A 19,508-nucleotide genomic window follows, 5' to 3' on the forward strand; every position below is an offset into this window, starting at 1 on the left:
AAGGGAATCCTACAAAGTGAAATGGAAGCACACTAGACAGTCACTTGAAGCCATATGAATAAATGAAGATCTCAGTCAAGGTACATGCATGGGCAATTATAAAAGCTAGTATTATTATCACAGTGGTTGGCAACTTCTTTTTGTTTTGTTTGTTTGTTTTGAGACAGTCTCACTCTGTTGCCCAGGTTGGAGTGCAGTGGCATGATCTTGGCGCACTGCAGCCTCCACCTCCTGAGTTCAAGCAATTCTTGTGCCGCAGCCTCCCAAGCAGCCGGAACTAGAGGTGTGTGTCACCACGCCCGGCTAACTTTTTGTATTTTTAATAGAGATGGGGTTTCACCATGTTGGCCAGGCTGGTCTTGAACTCCTGGCCTTGAGTGATCCACCCGCCTTGGAATCCCAAAGTTCTGAGATTACAGAAGTAAGCCACCGTGCCCAGCCTTCTTTTTGTTTTTTATTTAAGAGAATAATACATTAGAAAAATTATTAACCTAAAATTTAGTATTTAGAAGTTAACCAAGGAGGTGAAAGATTCCCCACACTAGGCTTAATAGTATTCCATTGTGTATATACAACATTTTCTTTCTCCATTGACCATTAATGGGCACTTAAGTTGCTTTCATGGCTAATGTGAGTATGAATATAAATGCTGTGGTGAACACGGGAGGGCAGATATCTCTTTGAGATACTGATTTCATTTCCTTTGGCTATATACCCAGAAGTGGGATTACTGGATCATACGGTAACTATAGTTTTAATTATTTTTCTTTTCATTGTTTTTTGGTTTTGGTTTTTTGTTGTTGTTGTTAATATTTTCAGAGACACAGTGTCTCGCTATATTGCCCAGGCTGGTCTTATCCTCAAGCAATCCTCCCACCTCAGCATTCTGAGTAGCTGGGATGACAGAAGCAACTACACCTGACTCATTTTAATATTCTGAGGAACCTTCATTCTCTTTACCAAAATGGCTGCACTTATTTACATTCCCAATAACAGTATACAAGGATTTCTTTTTTTCCACACCCTCTCCAGTGTTTGTTATGGCTTGTATTTTTGATGATAGCCATCCTTACAAGTTGTAGGATGGTTTATCTTATTGTGGTTTGATTTGCATTTCTCTGATAACTTGTGATTTTGAGCACTATTTCATATACCCAATAGTCATTTGTATGTCTTTTTTGGAAAAATGTCTATTTAGGTCCTTTGCTCAAGCTAAGGGCTTGTAAATTTTGTTTATCTTTTCAAGAAAGCTAACTCTTAGTTTTATTGATCTTTTCTATTTTTTTCTAGTCTCTATTTCATTTATTATGCTCTGATCTTTATCATTTCCTTCCTTCTAATTTTGTGCTTAGTTTGTTCTTTTTGTAGTTCCTTGATGTGTGAAGTTAGGTTGTTGATTTGAGAACTTTTATTTTCCTTAATGTAGGTATTAATAAATATCTATAATTCTGATACCTAATAAATTCTAATAAAAATCAACTTCCCTCTTAAAATTGCTTTTTATGCATCCCATAAGTTTTGATATATTGTGTTTCTGTTTTTATTTGTCTCAATATATTTTTATTCCCTTTTTAATTTCTTATTTGACCCATTGGTTATTTAGAAGGGTGTTGTTTAATTTCCACATATTTCTGAGTTTTTATAACTTCTTATTATTGATTTCTGGTTTTATATACGATTATGCTCAGAAAGGTACTTAAGATGATTACAGTCATGTTAAATTTGTTAAGACATGTTTTGTGACTCAGCATATGACCTATCCTGTAGAATGTTCTCTGAGCACTTGAGAAAAATATATATTCTACTACCGTTGGGTGGAATGTTCTTATGTATTTGGTAGGTTCATTTGGTCTATAGTGTTGTTCAAATCTGATGTTTTCTTATTGCTTTTCTGTCTGGATGATCTATCCACTGTTAAAAATGTGGTATTGAAGTCCCCTGTCATCATATTGCTGTATTTCTCCTTTCTGCTCTGTTAATGTTTGCTTCATGTATTAAGTGTTCCAATTTTACGTCCATATCCTCCTGATGAATTGATTCCTTTATCATTATATCATTACCTTCTTTGTCTTTTGTGACAGATTTTTACCAAAAAGTGTATTTTGTCTGATATAAGACAAAACTTCTAATTATCATTGCCATGGAATGTCTTTCTTCATCCTTTCATTATCAGTCTGTTGTGTCCTTAAGGTTAACACGAGTCTATTGTAGTAATGTATTACATGTTCTGGATACAAGTCCTTTGCCAGACATGATTTGTGCATATTCTTTTTAAAATCGTGGTAAGAACACGTATATGACATCTGCCCTCTTAAATTTTTAGGTGTACAATATACAGTACAGTATTGTTCATTATAGGCACAATGTCCTACAGCCCCTTGTCTTTCTCGAAGTTGGAGATCTAGTGAGTTTCATATTTAAAATATAAAAAGGCAAAGAATAATTTACATCATACAGTCTTACCCTAGATAATTAATGGTATCTATTTTGTATGATTACATGTCCATACAAGCACACTTAGACAAGTATACTCAGATGAATCTCCAAGGAGCTTTTCCTTTCCACCTCCACCTCCTCCTCCTTTTCTCTCTCCTTGACATTGTTCTCCCTTTGTTCTTACTTCCTTATCTTCTGGCCGTCCTTTCTCTGACCAGTAGGATCTGAATTGGATTCCCTATGGAGTACATCAACTCCTTTCTGTAATTAGCTTAGTGGAACCACTGTGATGTGATGCAAGAAGGCTTGGCTTCCCTAGACACTTCATAGTCTAGCATACCCTTCATCTGTTGCTCCAGGGAGCCAGATACCAGGAAACCATTATGTTAATACAGCAACAACAGCTCTTATTTTTTCATTCCCACGAAGAAAACACATGTGACCTAACATGATCTTAAGCTATAAACAAGTAGCTAGTATAGCTTAGGCTTTTATGCTTTTTTCCCCTAATTCTCTGGCATTTTGGCCAAAACCAAATCCCTAATCCATTCAGCAAGAGCAGGTGATGCTATCGTGTCCATTGTCTAAACTGGAAGTTTACTGGAAACAATAGTATACTGATGTTATCTAGGAACCTCTTGTTAACATTTTGCAGATTGTCTTTTCACCTTCTTCCTATTTGAACAAGTTATTTTTTCTCCCAAAATTGCTATTTTATATACTTGCCAGACATTGTGCTAGTTTTGCTTTTCTGAAATACATTTTACCTTGTTCATCTTACTTTGAAAACTCTTCTTGTTCTATGGCATTTTGCAAAGATTTAGAAAAATTAGCTTTATATTTTTTCTCACAGCCTTCTTTTGATAAACTCCCAAATGTCCTATCTACATATATAGATTATAGACTAATGCAGTTATTTTGACTTCTCAAGGCCCCTCCTAACTCTCACTCTACCATTTTATTCTAATTTAGTATTCTGTGCTCTTTTTATATGTTGCTTTCTTTAGCCAAGTGTGAATGTACCAAATTAAAGTTAATTTGTTTCTTTCCCCTTGACTAAGTGACAGAATTTGTTAATTTTAAGATCAGCCTACAAGAAGTCTAGAAAGCATTTTGAAATGGGTGGAATCCTTCCTTTTCTCCCTCTGGTAACTTCATTATAATGTGAAGATTATTAGAAATATAAAATTATAGCATATTTTTGAAAAATTGATAGTTTTTTAAAATGACTACCATATCTCATAGATTTTTGTGTGTATGAGAATATGAAGAGTTAGATATTTGGCAAGTAAAGTATATTAGTGATTTTCTTTCTCCTCTGATTCATTTACTGACAATATGCCTTCTTTCCTGCAATTTTGTATACCTCCTTTTAACTTTTTAAGTGAAAATATTTCCTTCATAAATTTCAAATGAATTGGCAGTTTCCTCATTGAAAGATTTTGCACATTTGCAAATGGTATCTTGGAGTCAGTTCCTGATATCAGCTTTGATTCTGTGAGTTTCTACCATGCATGATTGGACAGGAGCAGGGCAGAACTACTGGGAAGAGCCAAGCTTTCTTGGAGAATGGGTTGGTACCTGTCGGAGGCTCTTCTATCCTGAACAAGTTTCCCAAGAAGAAGCCACCTTGCTAGTCTCACTGAACTTTGATTCAGTCTCCCAGTAACATGAATTGGTCAAAGGTAGGGTTTGGTTCTGCGTTGAGTGGAGCAAGTACCTTGATTTCCTTGCCAGTGCTTCAGAATCTCTGGTACTGGCTTGGATCACTTAGATACTGAAAACCTACTAAAAATTCTGGATTGCAAAGATAAGTCCAGAAAGGGAATTTCCATTGTGACCTATGTATCCGTTGGTTTCACTTGGCCAATATTGCATGTATTTCTCTTTCTTATTATGTCAGAGAAGGACAATTTTAATTAAAAGCTCTAAAGAGAGGCTTCTTGTGTGTACATATAATCAATTTGAGGATGCATCAGCATATTACAAGAGACTGGGAGCCTCCTGCCCCTCTCTCATGTGGTAGTTTTCCTCTTCTTTCTATCAAGTAGCATCTGAGAATTTGGGTTTACAGACCGATCCTAGTTGCCAGTAATGCTAAATCTTGAACAAATTATATTTCTTGTTACTAGGGAAAGTACTGCAATATGAGCTCCACTACATAATGTGTATGTGTTTGTGTGTGTTCTTCCATTTCCTTCTCTCAGGTTATAAAAGTGGTCTGTATTTCTTTTTAAAGTTTATAAAATATAAAGAAGAAAAACAAACCCTCATAACCTTCCTCTCTGTAGCAGCCTGGGGTAACATTATGACGTGAGTGCTTACTATCATGTTTTCTATGCATATTATATTTTATATAGTTGAAATTAGAGTGTATACAAATTCTCCTTTATTTTAAAAAATATTCGCACTTTCTAATGCTATTAACATTTTTAATATATTTTAAAAGTTAATCATATTTCTGAGGGCATATTGAGTCACAAAGTTACAAAATACCTATTTTATACATTTATTAAATTTTTAAAAAATACTAATGAAAATTACTATGCTGTAGCTAGAACACTAGTAGTTAATAATATCAATTTCCTTTAAAGGAAGTAATTAAATAGTGCCTATAAATAAATTAGCAATGCCAAGTCACTAACTCATCACTGAGCCATCGCTGAATTTTTTTCTTATGTTTTGTCCTTGATATAGAACAGTGTTTCTTAACCTTTTTTGAGCTACCAATCCTCTGAGAATTCAGTGTAAGCTATGAACCTTCTTTGCAGAGAAATTCATATTTACACTAAAAAACTAATTATAATGATACTCAATTATGATATGCTAGGCACTCTGCCAACTGCTTCACATGTGTTATTCTGTTTAATCCTCATAGGAGCACTATAAGGAATGTTCTATTATCCTCATTTTTTAGATAAAGATATTGAAGTGTAAAGAGGTTAAGTAAATTGTGTAAGTCCATAGAGTTACTAAATGGAAAGCTGGGATTCAAATTCTGATTTTTATTGCTCCAAAGCCCATCCCTTTAATCAATGTGCATATAATTTTAGGGAGCTCATGAATTCCTAAAGCCTGTTTATTGATACTCAGATTAAGGACCCCTTACCTATTACAATCCAGAGATTTTCATTGGCAGTGAAGAGCACATGTGACCAATGAATCTTGCTATTTGTGTAACTTATTTAATTAAAACACAATATTGGTTGAACATCTACTATTTTGAGTGGATATTTGGTTTTGTGAAATGGTCTTTATCCCTAAGGAGTTTGCTATCTATGTGAGAAGACAAGAATTATATACATAAAGCAATGAGAAAAAATACAAATATGAGGTTGAATATATACTCATTAGACATTTCCATAAGCTATATGTGAAAATTAATTTCTTTACTTTGTCATACCTGATGCAACTGTCATTCTTTGATTCCTTGATTTATAAAAGGGGCAATCAAGCCTAAAAGGTCATTATATCCTTTGGGAACCTGGAAGATTCAGTGTGTCATAAAAATGAGGTCAATAAAGTGACTCTGAGAACTAAATGCGTATCACATCCAGATTCCTAAATTGTTTCATCAGCTTAATCTATTAGCCCGAGGGAGCATGCCCAATAAGGAAATTCAAGAATGTGTAGCCAGCTTCCAAGCATTCAGACAGGTGATTCCGTTGAGTTGGACATATATAGGACGGCAGAACATCTTGATAATTGCTGCCATTTTGACACAAGTAGGGTTTGTACTGACAGAGAAGTCTTCAGATACTTCGAGTGATACAGCATAGACTTGAGTTATGCAGTGCCAAGTGTGACAATCCATCATCCTTGGGAGAAACTACCAAGTATGGGAAGCTAATTTTAGCTGACCACCTAACAATCCAAGCAGTCAAAAAGAATAGCTGTGGCTGTAATTCAAAGAATTGCTATTAACAGGAGCATAGTATGGGAAAATTGTACATTTAACTCGAATAGCTCCTGTATACAAGGTTATCACAGATATTGGCTATTGTAGATATAAACAATGGATTATGTCAAGCTTTTTATTAACATAGCCTTCATAAAATCATCATACGGTTTTAGAATTTTACTTTTTTTTTTTTTTTTTTGAGACTGAGTTTCGTTCTTGTTGCCCAGGCTGGAGTGCAATGACGCGATCTCGGCTCACTGCAACCTCTGCCTCCCAGGTACAAGTGATTCTCCTGTATCAGCCTCCCAAGTAGCTCAGATTACAGGCATGTGTCACCATGCCTGGCTAATTTGTTTGTATTTAGTAGAGACGGAATTTCAACACATTAGTCAGGCTGGTCGCAAACTCCTGATCTCAGGTGATTCACTCGCCTCGGCCTCCCAAAGTGCTGGGATTATAGGCGTGGGCCACCGTGCCTGGCCAGCATTTTACTCTTTTAAAAAAGTTTTATCACTTGGGCAATATACAACAGAATTAATTTATGTATGGCATTTGAATTTTCTTACCAAAGCAAGTAGAAGCTTTAGTACTGCTAAGCATGCCATATAGTTTATCTCATTAAAATAAAAAAAGAGGCATTTTTAATTTTAAATGTCTACAATAAGAATTGTGTATATTGTTGTTTAATACATCTGTGCTATATTTTAATTAGTTTAATAAATTGCTTTAAATTTCATTTTGTGTAATGTTCTCATAATTCCTGCAAACTAAGTCATTAGCATTATTTTTAAAAGTGGGGCAAGGGTTTTATGAAATGCTATGTCTGAGAAGCCCCCAAATGGAAATATTTTTAAAGAACAGAAGTTCCTAACCTTGTTCACAAATTACCATTTGAATCTATCCAGCCACTAGTAGTTGGAGGTAATTTTCTAGACATATATGCAAATATCTTGATAAATTTTATTGATTCCAAAAGAAGAATATGATACCAACTCTGTATAGTTTCTTAAATTCAGTCCTGGATAGAAATATAATTTGAAGGAAAACATTCCTTTTCATATTTGCTTTGAACAGACACTTGAGTTGTTTTTGAGGTAAATAGGAGATTGGCTGTGGGCTTCATAGAAAGAATTGAAGAATAGTCTAACTGCCCAACTTTTGAATTTGGCATGTGTGTGTATGTGCATGTGTGTGTGTGTGTATAGGGAACTTAAGACCTTTTGATTTCATAATAAGCAGGGCTCAGGGACAATAAAATTTGACATTCTTAAGTGTTACTAGTTTTTGTACCTATATCCCTGTACAGCCATCTTCTTGTTAACGACATGGAAGCCAGAGTCATAAACTGAGCATGTACCCAAGGCGCCACTGTAAATTGCAGATAGTATTCATGTAGTCTCTTCAGGCTAAGATTAAATTGGGGTAGAGGAAGAAGAAAGAATTTTTGAGAGTGGAATGGAAGTAGAAGTCAAGGACAAAGAATACGCTAGAAGGACAGACACGTGCAAATGTTCCCTAAGTTTTGCAGTGAGATTTATTCAGATGGACCTTTTCATATCTGTAAATATTCCTTTGCTCAAAAGCCAAGCCATGGATTGGGGTAGCCTCTGCTTCTGGGGTGTGTGTGTATGTGTGTGTGGGTCGGAGGGGGGAGGCGGGCAATAATGCAGTCATGAGATAATACAAATAATCAGTGAGGGAATAATTAATGATGTGGCAGGGAATATTTTTTGATAAATGCTTGGGGAATGAGGTGACAAGCGTGAAATTAGAAAATTCCTTCAGCGATCTAAAATATAAATAGCTTTCGGAACTGAAAAGAGTTTCACAGCTGAAGATTTTATTGTGTTGAGAGGAAAAACTTTTTTCTCTCCCCCACTCCCTCCTCCTTTGCAAGTTGTTTGTCCATTCACAAAACAAATACTCTGAAGCCCAGCGCAGCTCATGGGAATAAATTTCAGGTCGAATTAGTACAGTTTCCTTGCTGTCAGGATGCTGGAATTAATGGTGTTTTGATGACACGAATTTTGAAGGGCAAACAAAGAAGCTGAAGGGAGAGAGACATGACTCCTTAGAAGCTTGGTCCTCCTCTCCCCCAGCTTCTCTTGTCTTCCCTGTCATCCGTCTGCCAATCTCCCTGTCCATGGTTAGTTAAAGGCGCTTTTTATCCTCTTTTCTTTCCCACAGAGTTTGCCAGATCCGGCCCGGTGCCTGGGTTCCAGGAGGACACGCTGCAGTTGGCCTTCATCGACTTGAGACAAGTAAGTCTTTGTGTTTTTGTTTTTTGTTTTTCTTTTAAGATGTGTGACTGAAGACCATCAGGTCTTAAGGAAAAGGGGAAGGGAGGGGGATCGGCATTGGCGATTCACATTGGAGACCTAAGGGTTTTCCCTGTATTTGAGGCCACCTCTTTTATTTAGCTATCTGGGATCCTTAGCTATGGTGGAGTTAAAGGTTTTGTGGGTAAAAGGGAAGGCGGCGGTGGGAGGGGGGACCCAGAGTAGAGGGACTCAAGTGACCCTCAAGTGATGCGACCCATTGTGCTGTTGTTGGCTTTTGCAGACATAGCAAAAAGATAACTCAGCAAACCAATGCTAAGCAGGTGCACTGATGCAGAGACTGCCTGCTTGGAGAAGTTTTGTTTGTAGATAATGTGGCCAGTAGCATTTAAGAAAATGAAATATTTTACATTCTGGATTGTTGGTTTGGTTTGTTGACTTTTTCCTGCTGCCTTAAGTCTTCCCGCCTCCTCCTTTGTAGAATCTGGTCAGTCATGGGTAACTAAGTGGTCATTTTTGAAGATGATTAGAAAAGGCCTGGACCAGTCATGCTAACCCTATTAAAGTAATGTGATGAAAGCTGGTACTTGGGCATACCTGAGCTTTGGCAAGCCCATTAGATAGAACCAGTCATTCTATAGGACTGTTTCTTGCAGATTGAACTGAGTGGGTTGGTAGGCCTTGGTGGTTTGGATATAGGGAACAGGGTGGGTGGGGGCCCAGTGAGGGAGAGAGTTAACTGGGCTCTGTCATCTCTTCACTCTTAAGATGGATGGGGTTGGATAGAAAGTGTGAATGAAGTAAGAATCAATGACTGATGCTTCTTTCCTATTAAAACAATCTTTTTTTTGTCTGTTTAAAAAAGGGGGCTGGCTTTGTTTCTCCTGCCATAATGATGCAGTGCCTCTTGTTTTCAGAGCTGACATAGTTTGCATTCTGAAAACTTTTAGATGCCCAGGGTATTTCTTAAAGCTGCAGGACCCCTTGTATCGGTAGTTCCTTACCACTGTGATTCGATTCATGCTGGAACAGCTTTTAACCCATAATGGATGGCCTGAGCTACCCCTGAATCCTTGTAGATGGGTGGTGTAATCTGTCATCTGATGACAATTCTGGAAAGCACTGTTAAGCAGAAAACAGAAAATTGTGTGTCTATAGACCTGCCAAAGTTTGAGGATTCAGGCTGTGTCCCAGAAACGTGTGTCAACTTAATATTTGGGGGCCAAGGTGGGGGTTCTCTTGCACATTAAGGATTCACCAGCCTGATCACAAATGGAACAATCTCTTCCCACACTTAAGACCTTCCACCTGTAGTTTTAGCAACTCAACCGAGACTTTAATCCCTTGACTGATGTAAGATTGAAAGATTGGGATTTTGGTTTAGGGTATGTGAAGTGATATCTATTGGATTCCCTCCCACACTCCTGCTTCTTCTCAGAAACTTCTAACCCAATTGGCTTTTCTTGGAAAGCAGAAATTGAATTTCATTGGAGAAACACATCCAAGGAAAAATGTTTCCGTTCTCACTATTCATGAGAAGGAAGCATGGTTATTCTCTCCAGTTTGTGGTTTTGGTCCCTATGGAAAGGAACTAGTGTTCACAGAAAATGTTAACTAAGGGAGTAAGTTAGAAAGCACAGCCAAAATAAGGTGGATCAGAGTCGGGAATGAATGTGCAAGTACTTGTAAGCTCTCAGTGAGCCCTGTCATTTATGCTTAAGTTCCTATTTTCTGTTACATTTTTCTTCCCAGAGTTGCTTTTGTAATGTTTTAATGGTAGAAACCCAAAATCCAAAATTTTACTGGTAATGAAAGAGTATGCCTTTTTCTATTCATTCTGTCACCTAATTTCTACTTATACTTGTCTCTACTGAAACAGCTTAAAGGGATAATTTTTCTAACCTAGACTGTTTGAAAAACTTCTTTAGTTCTTGGTCTGTAGCTCATTATTAGTAGACCTCAGGTAGGTGGAGTCATTGTGAAAAAAATGATCTCTCCACATCCTGTGCTGAAAATATTTATCTCTTTGCAGTTTGTCTTAGTCATTCTCAGAACTTATTTAAAGGAGCATCATTTTAAAAGGAGGCTTCTGAACTACAGAGATGTTCAAACTCTAAACAGAAAACCTGGGACTATGTTTTCTTAAACATTTAGGCTTCTAAAGTAGAATTTTTGAATTTTGGGATTGGAGGATAATCTTAAAAATTATGTAGTATTACCTTTGGCTTTATACTTCAATCCCTGTACAACACCCCAGACTTTGATTGAATATCTTCCTTGAGGAGGATCCACTACCCCAAAGCAGCAAGTTCCACCTTACGACAATATGATTATTAGAAAGGTATTTCTTAAGTTGGCTAAAATCTGTCTCACTTAACCTTAACCCTTTAAACCTTTATATTTTTATTTGGGCATCCCCAATTAGAGGAATGGGCTTCCTAGTCCTCATTTATTGAGCCTCCTATTTGCTAGTATTTGAGTCTTTTTCACATGTCACATTGTTACCTATTTCTCATCTAGTCCTCACAGGGTTGATTTTATGGACCAAAACTGGATACTACTCTCACCGGTCTGTGTTTTCTGTGTTTTTCTTTCAGGCATGTTATTAAGAACACAGATTTTTCTTTCATTATATAATGACCTATCTAAACCTTTAACTGACCGCCTGAGTTATCTAGCTTAAGTGATTTAATCATTATGCCCTTAATAAGCCAAAGATAAAAATATTAAATAGGAATGGCATAAGTTAAAGGAAGAAGCTAAGGTAAGCTAAAGTTAAGGTAAATTATAGGGTACACACTCATGTAAGAAGAGGATCTGCCCCCAGTGCAGTGCAGCAAGGATATTCTTTTACTGTCATTGAGTGTATTTGACTCTCTGCTTTATATGTGTATTCTGAACGTGCTTTCATAGTCTCTTGCTTTAGAGAGTTTCAGACAGTATCAATTGAATGAATAATTTTAAAATATTCAAAACATGGAATATTTGATGAAATCATCTTTGTATAGACTATAATAACAGTGTCATTTAAAAGCTATAGAATTTCACTGGGAAGCAAATCAGATGTGGATAGAAAACTATTCATCCTTTTTCACTTGTCCTATTCTCACTTTTCTACTTCTTGGAGAAGGAGAGATGACATTTTGAATATACAAGCTTTCATGATATTTTGTTTTTGTGTGGCACTTCAGAGTTAAAGTACAAATAAGTTAAACCTCATTTGTCAGATTTCTGAGTTTGCAAAACCTACTATTAATAGTATTGTGAATTACAGAGTGCAAATCAAAATCCCCTTCTTTAGTACTTTGTGTTTTCTGTCTTTGTAAGTTCATAGAAGTAGGATTGCAGTATGACTTCCCATGCAAACATTAAATATATGTGTATATTTCCATCAAAATCCAAATTTGGGCTAATGCTGAATTTTGAGAAGAATAGCTTAAAGACTCATTTAATTAGCTATCTTGAAGTGGCATATAAACACCAAGTGCTGACCTTTAATGGTTCATAATTGAGAATTACAATATAGGACCAACAGTAGATTCTCAGTACTTACTTTATTCTTTAAACTGTGGCATGGTTTGTATTTTTCTTCCATGGTTAAACATTAAGTAGATAATGCTGATAAACACTAGAATTTGATTTTCATTTCAGTTTATTTTATCAAAGTCTAAGTGCCTACTTTGTACAAATCACAACCTAAGTGTTGTGGGAATACAAAAAAGAATATAGTATAATCTGTGCCCTCTGGGAGCAAAGGAATGACCAGCAAATTCCTGATTCTAGTATAAGGCACACTGTGATAAGTACTACATTGAAGGATGAAGCCATTATGTATGTTTCAGTTATTTCAGTGACTTTTGCTACATAATAAATTACCCCACAACATGTTGGCTTGAAACAAGAACCACGTATGAAGCTCAAATTTCTACAGATTCTCAATTTAGGGTAGTTTCAGCTGGGCTTACTCATACTTTGAGGTCTGCTGCTAGATGGGCTAGGAACTGGTTGGTCTAGGAAGCCTTAGCTAGGGCTACTCTTTTCTACTCTCTCTCATCTCTCATTTACAAACAACCTAACCTAGACTTATTTACATAGCATCTTGGCAGAGTTCCAAGAAAGCAATAGGAAATGCACAAACTCCTTGAAGCCTATGCTTGGAACTAGCAAACCATCAGTTCTACCACATTCTTGTGGCTAGAGCTAGTCACAAGGCCAGTCCAAATTCAAGAAATGGGGACATAAACTTCAATTGACACTCTAGTTGAGCTATAAGACATATATAAACGATGCAAATGAAGAGCAAGATTGTACCTGTAAGTGCAAAAAGAGGCCATGAAGTAGAGAGGCCTATGTGTGCCTGAGTAACTATAAAATATTTCATGGAAAAGGTGAAGAGTCGCACTGAAATTCAAGCATTGTTAAGGGAAGAAAATATGTAAAGCATAGAAAATAGCAGATTTAAGTTTTGTTTTAAAACATGGATGTTTTGTATGTTAGTTTAATTAGGATCTAGACTGTCTTTTTTAAGTATTAGGCTGATCTCTTTAAACCCCCATTTCTTAATTTCTCATATTAGTTTTTGTTGTTCATCTTCCTCATATACCTCTTCTTTTATGTCCTATCTATTCTCCTCATTAAGTGCTACTATTTGCAGGCTACCCTGAAACATTTCACGTTTCTGTTATTCACATTCATTGTAAGTGCTTAACTTCCTTTGATAATAGTTTGCATTATTTATTTAATCTGTGATAGTTCACCTTCCATGTTTGGCCAAAGGCTTGAGGGTGTTCCTTTTCTTAGTAACATCCTGTTATTTTCTGTTCCTTGGCCCCAACAGTTATTTACTTCTGATATATACTTAAGTTTTTATAAAGCTGAATGAACTAGGTTGTGACATTGCATCAGATCTCGTGAATGGAGCTTGTTGGCAACGACTCTCATACAGCAAGCCATCCCAAGATATCTAGGGCTTTTTTTAGATTGAGCTGTTGATATTCCCCCTAGGCCAGTTATTCCCCAATTTCTAACCTGTATTCTAAAGTAAACACAGTGCATTTCCATTGCAGACACTTAACCTGCCTTGAAAACAACTATAAGACCTAAGAGAAATAGTTGCATATTTCTTTTGAGATGTTGAACAAATACTGCTGCTATTCCTTTTAGAGGTATAGAGGTAAAACCTGTACCTTCGGTTAGTTAACACCCGTGAGGAAAACGAGAACAATTCAAGAACTTAACTATGTAGGACTGCCCCTCCTACTTCTCATCCTGTCATGATCCTCTTCAATAAAATTTTGATTTTCAAATCAAATTGCCCAAGTCTAGTGAATATTATGTGTTCCTGGAAGGAACATTCCCCCTTTGCTTGACTGCTATGGCTCATAGGAAAAAATCTTAACTTTAATAATTATTTGTATTTTAGCCTCAGTAGAAAACCCGTTTATATTAAAAGCTGATTGTTTTCTGATACAGCAATATACCAAAAAGACATGTAGTCCATAGGATTTATTTTTTAATGTTTTACCATAACCAGTCTAAACTATCCCCTAACTAGGAGGCTTCACAGGAGGTGGGGCTGGGGTAGGGCAGGCCCATATCTCAAAAGCCCAGAGATATCAGTCTTCTGTTTTTCATTATAACTATTAAACTATTAACAGGAAGCCATTTCCCACATGTACTTAATATTGGTCCTGAACTTGCTGAACTATAACTTGGGTTTTGGGAGGTGAACTATAGTTTTCCCAAGTGTTTACTGAGCAGTTACTGAGCAGTTAATGAAGAGAAGTGTGGGGGTAGGTAGCAGGGAAACGTTTTTATGAAAGGATATTTTTGGTAGAGAAAATACAGTTGTTTGCAAACCTTCTAGTTGGGAAGTGTATGGACCAGTAATGTTGTCAGTAGAGATACTCTCCAAGTGCTCAGTTGAAATATTCTGTTGACCTTCAGATTGTATATGATCTCAAATAATAGCCTATAAAACTGGGAGCCATCTATACCATAGTCAGAAATCAAATAACTTGATAACCCATGGAATTAGAAGACGTCATTACTATGACTGTTGTGGATAATAGGGTTAGAAGGAATGAGTTAAGCCATAAAGTACATTATCTTGGAAGAGATTATCTGTACCACTGATAGAGTAGCATGTATATATGAGGAGGGCAGGTGAGAAATGAAATCCAGGGTCATCATATCCCAAAGGCATTTGGTGGTTAGAAGAGGATATAGTAATATCAGACCACCTGCACATATGTCTTTGCAGATGCAGAGCCACTACATGTCCTGCAGACCATATTTCATATCTTGACATAGCCACAGCAAGCACTTGGATATAGATATATTCCTCCCTGAGCAAGAAATGTTCATTCATTTATTCAACACTGTGCCTAGCCCAGGTAGTAGATAAAATGCATGAATAAAACAGGCCCCTACCTTTATGGAGCTTGCATTCTTATATAACATTCTGTTCTTCCCATAATCTCTCTTCAGGTGGCCTGGTGCTCCAAGGGATGTCACTTTATCTATCTATCTATCTATCTATCTATCTATCTATCTATCTATCTATCTATATATTTTTAAATATTGGTGCCATAGTTCAGTTTTAGGAAGCAGCTATAGAGTTTTCTGGCAAGATCTCTAGGGCAAGGCCAACTCGCTGTATGCAGATACACAGACTTTCGGAAAAGATATTTTAGCTGTGGTTTAGCAGCCTGACATAAATAAGATGGTCAAAAGATGGTCCTTTGGTTTTTAGAAACAGAGTTTTCTGGTCGTTTTGCTAAAATTGTATTGCCCAAGTTGTTTTGACAGATGCCTGTTACCTTCAAGGTGATACCTCCAGGATCAAAGGAAGCTCTGACAGGAAATAATTCCTGTTCCTAAGTATGGGGAGGGGAGAGCTAACAGCTTCTGGGGATGGTTCTGTGAAAAATAGAAGAAGGAACACTATGAGAATAGGCTCCAGTGAGCTAGACCTTTGACTTTATAGCAAAGGCTGGATCAACATATGCAAGGATAGGGCACAGGTGAATAAAGTCTTCAGCTTCTGGAATGCTTTAGTAGTCTCTGCAAACCAGATCTATATCCTTACCTTGCTTGAGACATTAGTAACTAGAGCCATCAGAGGAAATTAGTAGGAGGAATTGCCAGTAATATGTAACAAATTCTGGGATTTGCTGAATGTCCTTGGTTAATTGGAGGAGAATCTGCTCTAGAACTGCCAAGACTTAGTCTCACTTCATACCAGCTTCTTAACTGGGGAGGAAGTGTGTTTGGAAATTCTACATCAGGGCATTTTTTGATTTAACAAAGAGTTCATATTTTACAGACCAGGACCTCATGAAATAATATCCAAACAGAGCAGCACTGTTTGGTATAGAAAATCATGTAAGATGTCATTTAAGTGCCAGGAAAAGACCAACATTTAATGGGCCAAATGACATCATAACATGTTTGGAAGGCAATTTTCTATTCTTTATTCTCTTACTATGAAAATCATTTTAGCACCTCAGGGGTCTAACTTCCTAAAAGTCCCCATGGAATTGTTTCAGGAGATTGGGAATCAGAGGAGAGGAAGTATTTGTAGTAGATGATAAACACACTAAGACCATGGTAGTCTTATAAGAAGTAGACTCCTTTTTATTTTTATTTTAATGGGGAAGAGGTCCTTGAAGGGAAGATGGAAGGGCTGATGAACTCCACTGTGGTTTTCCTCAGAGAGCAAGCACACCCACCTAATAGCAATGTAAGCCCCAAACAGGTGGTTCTTTGCACAGTTGTATGTGGTAGAAAGGTAACTTCTGGACCTCTTTGAGGGTTCTTCCCTGGAGAGTTTGTGTGTCTGGAAATGCTCGCTCATGAATGACAGGCACTGTGGGCCTCGTCAGATTAAACTATTATAAATGGCAGATATGTGAAGACAAGCAGCAGTTGAAGGTCCTCCTTTTGTTCAGAGCAGTTCTGACAACCTTTTGGGTAGCATGAGATAAAATACCAGGCTTTGGCATATTTCCCCATGAAAAATTAATGAGGTTTAGCCTTCTGACTCATGGGCCTCCCAGGCTAAGGGTTTCCATTGTTGCTTTCAACCCATATTATCACAGTCTAACCTAATGCTGGGTTGTCCAGCACCTTCTGCTTCATCCTGGAGGCAGGGTGCTACTGCTTAGCGGTTCCACCAGAGTATATTAGGTTGGTGCAAAAGTAATTGTGGTTTTTGCCATTACTTTCAATGGCAAAACTGCAATTACTTTTGCACCAACCTAATAGAACACCCTTTCCATTAGGTGTTAGAAGGACCTTTTACAGAACTGTCAGTCTAATCTGTGACAACTCTCCTACCCCTCTGCTTCAGTAGAACCCCTCCTACCTCTCTGCTTCGAGTAGAACAACAACTGTAACTTTTGATGTGGACATGGTGCCAGCATCACTCTAGATAGCCTCACTGCGAAGTCAGTCCGTTTGGAGGCATTGGTTCCATTCCATTTCAGCTTTTGAGTGAAGAGCTAACAAGCATAACATAGTAAGCCACCTAGCAGTTGCTACCTTAGTCCACAGACAGCATTGTCAATCCTCTCTTGCTGTATCATAGGGGACCTAGGTAACCTGTGAGATGCCTTGCTGCCTGGTTAGCCTGAGGCGTTGCACTACTTTCTGCTTCTCCCAACAAACCAAGCCTGAGGAATTCAGAAGGTTTCTCCCTAACCTCTACCATACAGCATGAATATGCATATCCACAAACATGGAATTTGGAAGTTTTTGAGACAATCACACTTTATGAGAAGGGACAGGAGAGTCATTACCAATGAATTTCCCTTGGAGTAGCAGTGGTATCAGAGCCTGTTGTAGTGGTAGTGGCTGAATGAAAACTGCTAGGCCCTGAACACGAATCTCATTTTCATTAACCGCACTGTGTAGCTTTCTGCTAGAGGACACTCATAGGTCAAGGAAAGGCCTTGGAACCAATTTCTAACTACTGCATTCTACTGGTAGCCGCTGGAGGGCAGCAGAGAGTGGCAACAAAGGTCCAGATTGCGGCAACTAGGACATATTTCAGTTTACCAAGAAAGAAGCACCCTTGGCTATAAAAGAATTAACTACCTGGGAGCCACAGTTACAAGCATGGATCTTTGGAGAGCAAGGACCAAAGGGAGAATCCAGAACCCTAATCTGAGGATTAAGACACTTCCTTCTAGGGCAAGTCCAGGAACCAGGAATGGATAAAGGTGTGAGGTAGGACTGATTATGAAAGGGGAACTGGACAGCATCAGTGAAGGTAGAAAACCAAAAGGATATTCTAGAGTATCAAGTCCCAAGAGGACAAGTGAAGATGGAACAAGAATCAGGTTGCTTCTGGACCTCTTTGAGGGTTCTTCCCTCGAGAGTTTGTGTCTGGAAATGCAAGCTCATGAATGAGAGGCACCGTGGGCCTTGTCAGATTAAACTGTTATAAATGGCAGGTTTGTGAAGACAAGCAGAAGATGAAAGCCCTTCAGTTTGTAGCAGTTCTTACAACCTTTTGGGTAGCAGGAGATAAAACACCAGGCTTGAATGAAAGAAAGAAGTACAGTGGGAGGCAAGCCAGAATCAATGAGTTAAAGAGGCAAAAGTACAGTCAAGGAGATCGATTCTCTGAGGCAGTGGTACCCAGGAAGGAGCCTTGTATAGGGTGCATATCAGCAAGGAGGGATCTGCAAAGGGAACAATTTCAGATACAACCAGCTATATCTATGGAATTATCATCTCTTAAAATATTAATAGCTGCTTCTTGATTCGCTGGGATCATTTCTTTCTTGGTCTGTTGATTTCAAGGGTAAAATAATTTGTTGAGAATGTGGAGAGAGTGAGAGAGATGATGCGACATTCTCAAATGTGATTAAGAGATTGTTATACATGAAATGAAATTGAACGTGGGCATGAAGTCTTTCTGGATAACATTTGTGTGAAAGGACAGCCCGTTTTCCTAGAATAGCTTTTGATATTCCCTTTTCATGTTTTATACTGTAACACTGGTTAAGAATATACAGTAGAAAAGAAAAATGGGCTCTGATGACTAGTTATATAGGCAAGATCCCAATCAGTCCAGAGACTTAAGATCTGTTCCCAGTAAGTCAGCAGAGAGCTGTGTTTGGAGTCTCTTTATGCTAAATGCTCAGTGCTTTTCCAAACCCCCTTAGGCATGAAGAAAGACAATTCTGCCTTGGTCTATTAAGTTATAGTGTCTCCCTCTTTTCCTCAACCCCTCAAGCATCAGAAAAATAGGGCTTCTATAACCACAAATTTCAGGGACCCTCTACTGAGTGGCAGGGCAGCATGGTGATTAGGTTTGGAACTGAGCAAACCTTAGGTTACTAGCTGTGACATTTGGCAAATTATTTGACCTCTCTGAGGTATCATTTCCAAGACTATAAAATGAACATTTTAAATAGCTTATAAGGCTTATAATGTTGGAGTAAGCATTAAATAAGACAATATAATTATGTTGCTTATTATTCGGTAAGCATTTAATTAATGAAGTAGCTATTATTATTACTTCTACTATTGCTGTCACTATACTGTAGCGGCCTACTTGAGAAGTCTGCCTGCATGGAAATGGTATCCAGGTGAAAGTCAGGCAACCTGGGGTGATCACTTAACTCTTGCTGATTCATTACATGACAGGATACTTGTGCCTTTGGCTAATGGCTCATACTGGGACTCCTGCCATTTCTCAGAAAGTAAGGAATTGAGAATGATAACTATTAAATGTTCTGAGCTCCTCTGAGCATAGAGGTAACCGAAAAGAAATTAAGCCTTGAGTTAATTTTTCATGTTTAACCAAATTACAAGTTATTTGCTTTATTCGTCTCTATTAAAAATACTGTTTATGAAAATATTACTATAGTAGATTAAAA

The 19,508-nt window shown here is 37.6% G+C and overlaps 1 protein-coding gene across 5 annotated transcripts in view; it reads left to right on the top strand.

Annotated features, from left to right (window-relative positions):
• EXOC6B (exocyst complex component 6B) overlaps positions 1-19,508 on the top strand; it is a 678,199-nt gene that overhangs the window by 493,755 nt on the left and 164,936 nt on the right. For all 5 annotated transcript variants that reach the window (XM_005575615.4, XM_065526965.2, XM_065526962.2 and 2 more), the window contains one exon: positions 8,525-8,598. In XM_005575615.4, coding sequence (XP_005575672.1) covers positions 8,525-8,598 — 74 coding nt within the window. The remainder of the gene's footprint in view (positions 1-8,524; positions 8,599-19,508) is intronic.

Source organism: Macaca fascicularis, chromosome 13, assembly GCF_037993035.2.
Source record: "Macaca fascicularis isolate 582-1 chromosome 13, T2T-MFA8v1.1".
NCBI lineage: Eukaryota > Metazoa > Chordata > Mammalia > Primates > Cercopithecidae > Macaca > Macaca fascicularis.